This window comes from Ailuropoda melanoleuca, unplaced genomic scaffold (assembly GCF_002007445.2).
Source record: "Ailuropoda melanoleuca isolate Jingjing unplaced genomic scaffold, ASM200744v2 unplaced-scaffold8310, whole genome shotgun sequence".
In the NCBI taxonomy this organism is placed as follows: domain Eukaryota; kingdom Metazoa; phylum Chordata; class Mammalia; order Carnivora; family Ursidae; genus Ailuropoda; species Ailuropoda melanoleuca.
The window spans coordinates 163,987-176,810 of NW_023253671.1; the positions used below are offsets into that span (position 1 = coordinate 163,987).

General features: G+C 41.6%; 1 protein-coding gene across 1 annotated transcript; it reads right to left on the reverse strand.

Moving 5' to 3' along the window:
• Positions 1 to 1,566: 1,566 nt before the first annotated feature.
• Positions 1,567 to 7,231, reverse strand: LOC100469549 (olfactory receptor-like protein OLF4). The gene is made up of 2 exons (XM_002930436.4): positions 7,157 to 7,231; positions 1,567 to 2,512 (listed from the first exon to the last, which is right to left on the reverse strand). The coding sequence occupies exons 1-2, from the start codon at positions 7,219 to 7,221 to the stop codon at positions 1,567 to 1,569; spliced, it is 1,011 nt and encodes a 336-aa protein (XP_002930482.2). The 5' UTR covers positions 7,222 to 7,231.
• Positions 7,232 to 12,824: the final 5,593 nt, after the last annotated feature.

The window sequence follows — 12,824 nt, forward strand, 5'->3', positions numbered from 1 at the left end:
CTTTGGAGATTTTCAAGTAGAAACAGGAAGATAATTCAGTGGTAAAACATTCAAGACAGTTATTCAATGAATAAACCCCCTCCGTTGCGGATACGAATATCCCATGCTTCCACAAGTACATGCACAGCGTGAACTCTGGTGTAAAAAAAGGAGAATCAGAAAAAAGGAGTATCTTGTGTAGCAGCAAAATGACTGTCTTGAAATTTTGCTTCATCATATTTATGGTCATCCTGACACTAAGAACATATCAGGTCGATCTGTGTATTCAAATTTGTCTTTCCATGTAGACGCCACTGGGAGAGAGATGTGTCTGCAGTGGCTACGGTGGGCGCTCTGGACATGAGCGGAATCGCAGAATAAAATCAGGACCCAGTTAGGAAATACAGGAGCATATTTATGGAGTAAGCATCTGAACTAAGCTTTTTGATTGCAATGTAAGAGCCTGATATGAAGCTATTGACCCTGAGGCATGCATCTCAAAAACCATCAAGTCCAGGAAACACATTGTCAGTTCAGACACAATTACCAGATCCAGCCCTCGGGCTGTCTCAGCCATGAAATACCTCTTCAGACAAGCTCTGGGTAACTACACACTGACACGTGAGTGACCGGCTTTCCTTTCAGCACCCAATTTCCACACATATAAAACTGTCCTATAAAGGGTGAACTCACAAATTCCTAAACACTCTGGCCATGGACCCCAATAAAGGCTGATCCCTCACCAGTGCTTCTCTCTGTCCCTCTCAATGCTTTCTCCCTTCTGAGACCTCCCCAAATGGCCTTTGGCATTCTAAGTGCCCTCCGGGACCTGAGAGGAATAAACCTGGTTTTGTTAGAGTCTCTGATGGGTGCTGCTGAGGCCTGTCTTGCAGTCACAGTAAGAACCCAACGGCTGGTGCAGCCACAGCAGAGGCTCTGGTCAGGGAAGCATCTGTGGGAATGTCCACAAGCACAGGGCGCAGGGGTTGCCCGGGCTTTCCTAGCCTGAGCATCCCTGTCAGGAGCCTGAGACATAACCAGAACAGTGTTGGAGTCCACATTCTCAGGGGGAGGAGTGAGGATAGTGATTTAAAAAGACCAACAGACTCAAGATGAAAACTAGGGTTTTGTATTTTCATTTATAATACATTTATGTGAAGGGCTTAGGGCCAAGTGTAGTTTCTTCCATATGAAGAATATAGGCCATGCTTAGTCTTTTTGGGGAATCTGGAGAGAATTTACATGGCACGACATAAATCATTTGAAATGAAATTATTACTAAGAAATCCAACTTGCCCCATATAAGATACAAAAAATTCAGGCATTTGTGATCCATGTTTGGGGAAAACATTAGGAATGTATGAAATTGGACAAGGGGGAGCCTGTTTGTATATCAGAGCAGAAGCTTAATATAATGCATTATTTAACTGTATGAAGAAGTTGAATTCAAACAAATGGAAATTCCAGGGAATATATAGAAGGGGCAGGTTGTACTTCCACAGCCTGATCTAAGAATAGCCGTTACTGGCTCTCAGGCTGCAAGACCTGCAATCATGGGCATTCCTTCAGCTCCAGGATGAATGACCTTTATATCACTGGAACCCCAATGAACCTTTTCAGAGCCCTCTTTATGTCTCTGTTCCTCAGGCTGTAGATGAAGGGGTTCAGCATGGGTGTGACCACAGCATACACCACTGAGGCCACTGCACTTGTGTGGGAGCTCTGGGTAGCAGCAGAGCTCAGGTACACTCCTAGGCTCGTACAATAAAATAAGGAGACAACTGAGAGGTGAGACACACAGGTGGAAAATACTTTATACTTGCCCTGAGCTGATGAGATTCCATGTATCGAGGAGACTATCTTAGAGTAAGAATAAAGGATCCCAGCAAGGGGAGCACCAGCCAGCAGGACAACTGCAAAATACATCACTATGTCATTAAAAAAGGTGTCGGAACAGGCTAGTTGAACCACTTGATTAATTTCACAGAAAAAGTGGGGGATTTCCACCTCTGTACAGAAGGACAGCCATAACACCATTAAGGTTTCCATCAAGGAATGCAAGGCACTGGTGATCCAGGACACCAGAACCAGCAGTCCACAAAGCCAGGGATTCATGATGACCATGTAGTGCAGGGGGTGACAGATGGCCACAAAGCGGTCATAGGCCATCACAGTCAGGAGAAAGTTATCCAATCCAGCGAAGAGTAGGAAAAAGTATATCTGTGTGATGCAGCCATCATACGTTATGACTTTGCTCTGAGTCTGGATGTTCCACAGCATCTTGGGGATGGTGGTGGAGGTGAAACAGATGTCTAGAAAGGACAGGTTGCCCAGGAAGAAGTACATGGGGGTGTGGAGGTGGGAGTCAGAGCTGACGGCCAGGATGAGGAGCAGGTTTCCACACACAGTGATCAGGTACATGGAGAGGAAAAGCCCAAATACAAGGGGCTGCAATTCTGATTCCTCTGAAAATCCCAGAAGAATAAACTCTGTAATTTGTGTGTCATTGTCTGGTTCCATGTGATGGTGGGGACTAAAAGGAGAGAGAAAAGTACCATCATTATTTTCAAGCAAATGGGCATCTTTCATTTATTTCTTACCCTTTATTTTTTCATTTTTTGAAGTTTTTATTTAAATTCCAGTTAGTTAACCTACAGTGTAATATTCATTTCTGCTGTACAATATAGTGTTTCAAACTTTGGTACAACAGGTTGTCCTTCCCACAAGTGCCCTCCTTCATCCCCATCATCTTTTCACCCATCCCTCCCACCACCTCCCCTCTGGTAACCAGCGGGGTGTTCTCTATAGTTAAGAGTCTGTTTCTTGGTTTCGCTTTCTCTAATTATCTCTCTCTTTTTCCCTTTGCTCATTTGTTTTACTTCTTAAATTGCACATAAAAGTGAAATCATATAGTACTTGTCTTTCTCTGACTGACTTATTTCGCTTAGCATAATACTCGCTAGCTCCATTCATGTCATTCCAATGGCAAGACTTCATTCTGTTTTATGAATGAGCAACATTCCATTGTATGTATGTATCACATCTTCTTTATCCATTCATCTATTAGTGGACACTTGAGCTACTTCCATAGTTTGGCCATTGCAGATAATGTTGTACATGTATTCCTCTGAATTAGTAATTTTGTATTCATTGGGTAAATACCCTAGCAGTGCAATTACTGGATCATAGGGTAGTTCTATTTTTACTTTTTTGAGGAACCTCCATACTGTTTTCCAGATTGACTGCTCGAGGTTGTATTCACACCAACAGGGCAAGAGGCTTCCTCTTTCTTTTTTTTTTTAATTAATTTTTATTTTATTATGTTAGTCACCATACAGTACATCCTTAGTTTTTGATGTAATGTTCCATGATTCATTACTTGCATATAACACCCAGTGCACCATGCAATATGTGCCCTCCTTAATACCCATCACCGGCCTTTCTCAACTTCCCCACTCCCTTCCCTTCTGAAACCCTCAATTTGTTTCCCAGAGTCCATAGTCTCTCATGGTTCATTCCCTCTCCTGTTTACCCCCCCCTTATTCTTCCCTTTCTTCTCCTACCCATCTTCCTGCTATTCCTTATGTTCCATAAATCAGTGAAACCATATAATTGTCTTTCTCTGCTTAGCTTATTTCACTTCGCATCATCTCCTCCCGTGCCATCCATGTTGCAGCAAATGTTGAGAAATCATTCTTTTTGATGCCTGAGTAATATTCCATTGTATATATGGACCACATCTTCTTAATCCAGTCATCTGTTGAAGGGCATCTCAACTCCTTCCACGATTTAGCTATTGCGGACAATGCTGCTATGAACATTGGGGTGCATATGGCCCTTCTCTTCACTACGTCTGTATCTTTGGGGTAAATACCCAGGAGTGCAATTGCTGGATCATAGGGTAGCTCAATTTCTAACCTTTTAAGGGACCTCCACACTGTTTTCCAAAGTGGCTGTACCAACTTGCATTCCCACCAACAGTGTAAGAGGTTTCCCCTTTCTCCGCATCCTCAGCAAGAGCTGTTTTTTCCTGTGTTTTAATTTTAACTATTCTGACTGGTGTAAGGTGATACCTCATTGTACTTTTGATGTGTGTTTCCCTGATGATGAGTGATGTTGAGCATCTTTTCATGTGTCTGTTAGCCTTCTGGATGTCTTTGTTGAAAAAGTGTCTATTCAAGTCTTCTTACCATTTCTTAACTGGATTATTTGTCATTTGGGTGTTGAGTTTGATAAGTTCTTCATAGATTTTGGATACTAACTCTTTATCAGATATGTCATTTGCAAATATCTTGCCCATTCAGTAGGTTGCACTACTCGGTATTTATCCAAAGTGTACAAAAATACTTATTCAAAGGGATACATGTATCCCAAAGTTTATAACAACAATATCTACAATACCAAACTATGGAGAGAGCCCATATGTCCATCGAATGATTAATGGTTAAAGAAGATGTGGTGCACATATATGCAATGAAATATTACTCAGCCATATAAAGGTATTGAAATTTTGCCATTTTCAGTGCCCTGGATGGAGGTAGGGTGTTATTATGTTAAGTGAATCAGTCAGTCAGAAAAAGTCAAATACCATATGATTTCACTCATGTGTGGAATTTAAGAAACAATAAACCCCAAACATAGTGGGGGAAAGAAATAAGAAAGGCAGACCAGGAATCAGACTCTTAACTATAGAGAACAAACTGAGGGTTGCTGGAGGGAGGTGGTGAGAGGATGGGTGAAATAGATGATGGGGATGAAGGAGGGCACTTGTGGTGATGAGCGCCAGGTGTTGTATGGAAGTGCAGAATCACTAAATATTACACTTGAAACTAACATTGCACTGTATGTTAACTAACTTAAATTTAAAGAACTTGGAAAAGAAAATAAGTCCCTACAATCCAAAGATGGACAAAGAAGATATACTTAGTTATATTTATTTTGTTATATATGCTATGTAACTAAAAATTATACACTGTGTCAGGTAGTGACAGGTGTCAGGAAGGAAAAAAAGTCGGCAGAAAAAAAGGAGTGGATGTTTGATGTTTCGTAAGCCTCATCTTCCCAGCCATTGAAGCTTCTGTTTGTTTAAGAGAAAATCCAGTAGACATTTACGTACTAAACAATAGCCCCCGACCAGTAATTTGAAGGCTAATGACAAGACCACAGTACTGCTCTGGCAGATATTTTTCCATTAATGGCAGAAGTGTGCTGGCTGCATCACTGGAGGGCAAATGGGTCCCTTGTCCACCTTGAGGGGACCCACACAGGCAATACTTAGATGTTATCAGCAGGTCCCCTTTGACTACATGTTATTTCTACACTTAGGGTTGCTAGGTTTCACAAAAACACAGGGCACCCAGATAAGCTTGAATTTCAGATACATGATGCATTATGTGGAATTTAAGAAACAAAACAGAGGAGCATAGGGGAAGGGAGGGAAAAATAAAACAAGACAAAATCAGAGAAGGAAACAAACCATGAGACACTCTTAACCATAGGAAACAAACTGAGGGTTGCTGGAGGGGAGGGGGTGGAGACATGGGGTAACTGGGGGATGGGCATTACAGAGGACACTTGATGGAATGAGCACCGGGTGTTATATGCAACTGATGAATCACTAAACTCTACCTCTGAAACTAATAATGCACTCTATGTTAATTAGTTGAATTTCAGTAAAATTAAATTGAAAAAGTATGCCCCCCCAAAAAAAAGAAAAAAGCAGTGAATGGTAAGGGTGCTACGTTTTAATAGGAGTTCAGGAAGACCTGCCAAGAAGGTAACATTTTAACAGAGGTTCCAGAAAGACTGAGCAGGAGGCAGGAGGATATCTGGGGGAGGTGGGTGCCCTGCAGGGAAAGCAGAGCAAAGGCCCTGCAGAAGGCACTTACTGCAGATCTGCAGATCTCAACACGCAGTTGGTGCGGTGAGGGAGAGCGAGGAGAGGTGGTGGCAGAGAACGTTGAGGACCGAGGTGGCTTTTCTGCCACTGATGGGACTTCAAGACACAGGGAGTCCTTCCTTCACATGGTGTTCTATGCATCTTATTGTGTTCCAAGGTATTCTGGAATAGATAGATCCTTTCCATATTTCCATCTGTTGGTTAACATTCTGGCTTTTAAGGGTCACATATGGGAGTATATGAACTGGGGTACCACTGTCCTGAGGACTGCTCATGCCCCACAACACACACACACACACACACACACACACACACACACACACACACACACCACACACCGACAGCTCTCTCTGACCTCCTGGCACTGCGTAACTATCATGCTTTTCTCACCCTCAGCCAAAATAATTTTGAACGTAACGATACAAAGCAAGCTGCAACAGCAGACTATAAATAGTACTTAAATTCCAGTTAGTTAAGCCTCCCACAGACATGGAAACACAAGGTTCTATTTTAATACGATCACACTGTTTCCTGTATTTAAAGAAACATAAGAAAGCAGTTCCAGAAACACAGAGAGGACAGAAATGGACACAAGGAGTAAAGGAGATCTAATAAGCTCAGGTGGTCCCTGAGAGACTGCTGAGCAGGAAGCTTCCCTGGGTCTGGCAGCATTCCAGCCCCAGTCCACATCCCCTTGCTGCCCATAATAATTAACAAAGCAGGAAATAGTGAATCCAAACAAGAAAGGAGTGGTATTTTTATGATGTCAAGACATTTTACTGATTGAATATCCCTTTGGAAAAATGTGCAAAGGAAATAAACCTGCAATTTACAACAAAAATATATAATGTATGACAATAAAAGGGAATTTTTAAAGATGAAATAATAAAAGATTTTTCTGAATGATTTTAAAAGCAAAACTTTTGGAATCAGAAAACCAGGTTTTGAATGTCAGATCTACCACATATTCGTGGTTTGAACTTGGGAGAGACAACCAATCCATTCCAAATGTGAATATCCTTACTCAATTCCTGGGGATAGCACCATCCACCTAGGGTGGCAGATAGCATTAGTCAATATATGTAAAAACCTTATCATACGGTTTCTTCCTGTAATTAAACGAGTGATTATCACCAGTGAACGGATTTGGCTGAGTTTTTATTCTACCTCACAAATGTCCTCATAGTTTCCATACCTTGGTCATGAAATATTACAATGTAAAGCTAGTTAGCATACTCTTTTTGCATATTAAACACAATTTCTTATATGAATACTCACTGTGAGAGAAGATGCTGAGAAATGTGTCTCAGGAACTGCTGTTGCAGGGGAACAGCTACCTGCATGGGTCTGAGTCTTTCTATAAATACAGAACGTGCTTAAAAACACCACATCTTAAAAAGTTCACCAAAAACAACTCCAGACCAAATACTCTGTTTTCCTGCTCCCCTTAGCTGCAAACTCCTTGAATATGTTCTAATATCACCAGAACCACTTTATGTCCCCCATTCCTTCCCCTGACTCATCCAACTGGACTTCCATTACCTCCGTGTTTGTCAACAATGATGCCTGTATTGCTAAGTCCAATGGACACTTCTCTTTTGAACACATTACATAAATAATTATAAATGAGTCTATCTCATCTCAGGTGACCAAAGGAAATGTTCTCAGCTTCTATTCTCTCTGATCCTTTCATGAAATACCTGCTGAGCTCTCAGACTCACCTGGTGGGGTCTCTAAGATGAAAGTCTCCGTGTGGAGGTGCCGATTTCTCTCTTGGTGTTTGATGATGGAGACCGAAGCTCTGTTCCCAGACAGGACAGCAGGAAGCAGTGAAGCATGGGTCCCCCAGCCAGACTTAGGAACCCCAAAATAACAACCACGTCCCGGCCAGTCCAAGGATCCACAATGACGTTCTACAGCAGAGGAGATATTTATAGCTCCCTGTGTCTGCTCACTAGGTGCTGTTTCCATTGTTACTCCCACCGCAGAGCACTCCATTCCCTGTGGGCCACTGGTCTGGACACAACGGAAACTTTTCCTGCTGATTCTCTGTTCCCAAGAGACCAGATTAGAAGTCAAGTGAATCCAGTTTTCTATTCTTCATTCTTATGAACTTGCCTCCCTTCCAGAGTTCTAATCTCCTTGTGCTTTCCCTTAACCTTGAGTTGATATTGAATTTATTTAGTTGAGGGTTAATTTGCCATTTATACTTCCGGCGTGATGTGAATAAATAAGCCATGAGAACTCTTCTTTGCAGACAGAGTGATTTTAGCCCAGGGAGGTTCTTGCCCTTGTTTTTGTTTAGATCCACAGATATTTCTGAGTTACCATTTTGGATCACATCCGATGTGTCCTGTTGTTGGCGAAAAGTCAGACCTGGATAGACAGATTCAATATGTGTGGTTTTGAAAGGAAAGTCCTTTCAAAGTCCGAGTATCCACCTTAGAGTCCGAAATAAATTCTGTGGTTGATCCTTCAAAGGAAGGGCCCCTGAGTTGACATCAAAAACACCTCTGACAAAGACTTTAGTAGACAGAAAAATGTCCCCAAAATATTTCCACATTTTAATCTATAGAATCTGTGGATATGTCTTGTGTCATGACAAGGGAAAATTAAGGCTGCAAACGGTGTTAACATTGCTAGTCAGCTGGCACTAGAAAAAAGTTTTTCTGATTATCTAGCTGTGCTCAATAGATCGCAAGGGTCCTCCAAATGTGGAAGAGGGAGGCAGAATTCTTGGAGTCACAGAGAAATTTTGAGATGTTATGTTGCTGACTTTGAAGATAAAAGAACTTATGAGCCAGGGGGTATAGGTGGCTCTGAAGCTGGAATAGGCAAGAAAAGTATATTCACACCCAGACCGCCAGAATGAACTCTTCTCTGCAGACAGAGTGATTTTAGCCCAGGGAGATTCTTGCTCTTGTTTTTGTTTAGATCCACAGACATTTCTGAGTTACCACTTTGGATCACATCCAAATGTGTCCTGTCGTTGGAGAAAAGTCAGACCCATGGATAGACAGATTCAATATGGTGGAAGGTCAGCAGCGGTGCTTAGAGAGCACACAGAAGGAACACTTGTCTCCAGAGCGGGTAGGGAGGAGATGATCCTTGGTCTGAGACTTCTAAAAATTTATCTTTGAGAATGAATGTATAGATGTATGTGCTTTAAAAAGGTGAAGACTACTACAGGGCTTATAGCAAAGCTAGTGGCACCTTGCTCCGCCCAATCTCGTTCTTGGTTTTCTCCCTCATTTTGGCAGACCCATCTCCTTGTAGCTTTCAGAAGAATGACACAGAGGAGTAAAGTTTTCTTAAGAATATGTGTGTCTGAATATATCTCTGTTCTACCCTTTACTTGATGGCTGATTTGAGCACAGACTTCTAGGTGGGCTAGGATTTTCTCTGTGAACTTGAAGACATAGAGAATTGGGTCTAGTATCACTGTTGAGATTACTTCCTTTTGGGTTTCTGATTCCTTTTATGTGACATGTGCCTTGCTCCCCTCACTGCAAGCATTTGGGATCTTCTTTTTGTCCCTGGTGTTCTGAAATTTGATGACAGTGTGCCTTCATGGGTCTGCTGTTATCCATTATGCTAGGCAGAGGCATCCAAGAGGCCTTTCTGCAATGATGCAAATGTTTTGTATCTGTGTCTGCATTTCTGGCAAGCTCCCAGGTGATGTTGATGGGCCGGTCCTGGTCTGTGGATGATTCCTCAATGAGCAAGGCTGTGTTCCTGTGGAAGAGATAGCTGTCAGTGGTTTTATGTGTTCTGCACCAAATATTGCCTTTGTACGTAATTTTGAAGGAATAGTGTATGACGAGGGATCATCAAGCCCAGAGGTCAAGAGAAAATTCTTGGAAGTTTTACAGTGCAAAAAGGAGATTTTATTATGGCATGGGGACAGGGCCTGTGGGCAGAAAGAGCTGCACTGGGATGGTGAGTGACTGATTATATACTTTTTAGTTAGTGAATGTTAGGGATTGAGTAAGTCTCTGAGGAATTTGGAAGCGAGGCTTTCAGAACCTTGAGGGGCTTGCTGCTGTTAGATAAGTTGACATTGGTCTTAGATAAAGCAAAACATTAAGCATTAAGGCAGCCATGAGTTCCTTGAGGAATGTCATGCTCTGCATGTTTCTGGTATCTATCTGTCGGCTGCAAACTGTAAGATTTAATTTAAGCTACCTTTGTCTTGCCTTTGTTTCCCTCATCAGTGTATTCATTCATTCATGAGGCTGTGTAAATTGCACCTTTATTGCTTTTATGAGTGACACAAAATAATACACTTATTTTTTAACCATAATTTAATTAATTTATTTTCTTATAATAATATATTTTTATTATATTATGTTAGTCACCATACAGTACATCCCTAGTTTTTGATGTAAGGTTCCATGATTCATTACTTGCATACAACACCCAGTGCACCATGCAATATGTGCCCTCCTTAATACCCATCACCAGCTTATCCCATCCCCACCCCCCTGAAGCCCTCAGTTTGTTTCCCAGGAAGTAGGAAGATCAGTAGAAGAAGAAAGGGAAGAAGAAGGGGGGGCGGTAATCAGAAGGGAATGAAGCATGAGAGACTATGGACTCTGGGAAACAAACTGAGGGCTTTAGAGGGGAGGGGGTGGGGGATTGGGATAGGCCAGTGATGGGTATTAAGGAGGGCACATATTGCATGGTGCACTGGGTGTTGTACGCAGCTAATGAATCATCTAACTTTACATCAGAAACCAGGGATGTATTGTATGGTGACTAACATAATAAAAAATATTACAACAAAAAAGAAAGAAAAATGCATAACACGCACACACACACACACAGAAGACACAACCACGCTGGAATGTTTTCTTTGACGCAAAAAATTAATGTCCACCTATTTCATTCTTTTCTAACAAGGTTCATATAGAGTTATATTTAACATTTCACACTGCCTTCAGAAATAAGGAAAGCACGCCTCAGGGAGCTAAAATGTTTAACAATTACCTAACAAAAGAGTTCAAGCTGATGTAAAGTCTTTAATTACACACAGACGGAAACATGCATTCTGTACTCTTCACGTTTGTGATGGTTCTTTAATTCATCAAATTGTGCACTCTAAATATGCAGCTATTTTGTGTCATTATACTGCAATGATTTATTATGTGGGGAATTATCTCTGGTCCAAGGCAAAGAGTAGGATTAGAGTGCAGTGACTCTCCACGAAGGTTTGGGTGAGCTCTTCTAACAGGAAGGAAAGCAAGTGTTATATGGATGTAGGAACAGTGGGATGAAATTCAAATAATGCACATAAATTAATTTAATTCACAAATAGAAGAATAACTTACATATGGAAATGTAGTAATAAGACCATAAGTTGACTGGTACAGAGAAGCACTACAACCAGGTACAACACCATGGATGAGCCTTAGAAATACATGCAGATACACTCCTGAATCCAGACCCATGAGGAGCCCAGCAGAGATCAGAAAAGCCTCCCAGAAATAATGCAAATTGATTGTAAAGGGATTACTGATGAGGAGAACAAAGGCAAGAGAAATGTAGCTAGAAGTCAATCTCCTTACAACCTGCAGCCCTTGATGAATCCCTGAGACACACAGAGTGTGACACTCCTCCAGGAACTCATGGCTGCCTTAATGTTGATGTTTTATTAGAGACTAAAAGGAAGCCTATCTTGACAATAGCCATACCTCCAAGATCTTGTAAACCTCACATTAGCATATAAAAATTCTTTCGAAGCTACCATTATCTGCACACCCCCGATAAACTCAAAAGTATATAACCAGTCATCCTCACAGTCCCATGCAACTCTTTTTGTCTATGCGTCCTGACCTATAATAAAAGCACATATTGCATCATAAAATGGCTCAAGAATTCCCTCTTAACCTTTGCACCTGACAATCATACATCATAATGACATCCCATTTGACAAGGACAGCCTGTTACACAGCGAGAGCTGACTGACACAATCACCCAAGTGAACAGACCTGAGGCAGTTAGATCATGTGCTGCCTTTACCTGTGGTACAGGATCTGACAAATGAGGAGACCAGTCATGGTCATTGTTATTCACGTCTATTTCTGATGGCTTTATGAACAAGTGGCTGTATGTGGGCTCCCTTCCGTGTCACTGGGAGAGTGTGAAGGACATGCATGTTTGTGCAGAAGAACTGGTGATTCTGAATCACACGACCAGCAGGACATCCAGCTCTCCTGTGAAGCATCCTCTGATCACACAGGGTGGAAGAGATTTCTGAGCAGGAAGGGGGTAAAAATGAGTGATGCTGATACTGTTCATTCACCATCCCTTAGCATTTGTGGCAAATATTAAGAAGAGGGAGTCATTTTCTGTACCAATAGAGAGAGTCGTATTATCAGGTAACATTGCAACTTTTCGAGTAGAAACAGAAGATAATTCTGGAATAAATATATATGACACTAACTGACCCTTCACCTCAAGGAATAAACCCCCTCAGTTGTGGACACCAATGTGCAATATTTCCACAAATACATTCACTGCATGAATAAGAAATATTTTGCACAGTAAGAAGATGGTGCAATGAAATTTTGCTTCCTCATATTTATAGTCGTCTCTGATGCTAAGAATGTATTAGATCAATCTATTTATTCAAATTTGTCTTTCCATGCAGACTCCACTGGGAGATATACACATGCTGACAGTGCCTGCAGTGGCTAGGGTGGGCTTCCTGGACACTGAGCTGAACCACAACGTAAAACCAGGGGACCAGTTAGGAAACACAGGAGCATGTTTGTAGAGTAAGTGCCTGACATGAAGCTTTTGATTTCTGAAGCCTCCATTTCAAAGACGACTAATCAAATTAACATATTGCCAGTTGCATGTATGACACAATTACTATATTAGCACGCAGGCCACCCACCAAGTACCGATTTAGAAAGCCCTGGTAATCTAGATAACTACCATG

Coding starts and splice junctions, on each gene's coding strand:
- LOC100469549 (XM_002930436.4), bottom strand. CDS start 7,221: ATGCAGGTAGCTGTTCCCCTGCAACAGCAGTTCCTGAGACACATTTCT. Junction 2,513..7,156: donor TCTCAGCATCTTCTCTCACA/GTGAGTATTCAT, acceptor CTCTCCTTTTAG/TCCCCACCATCACATGGAAC.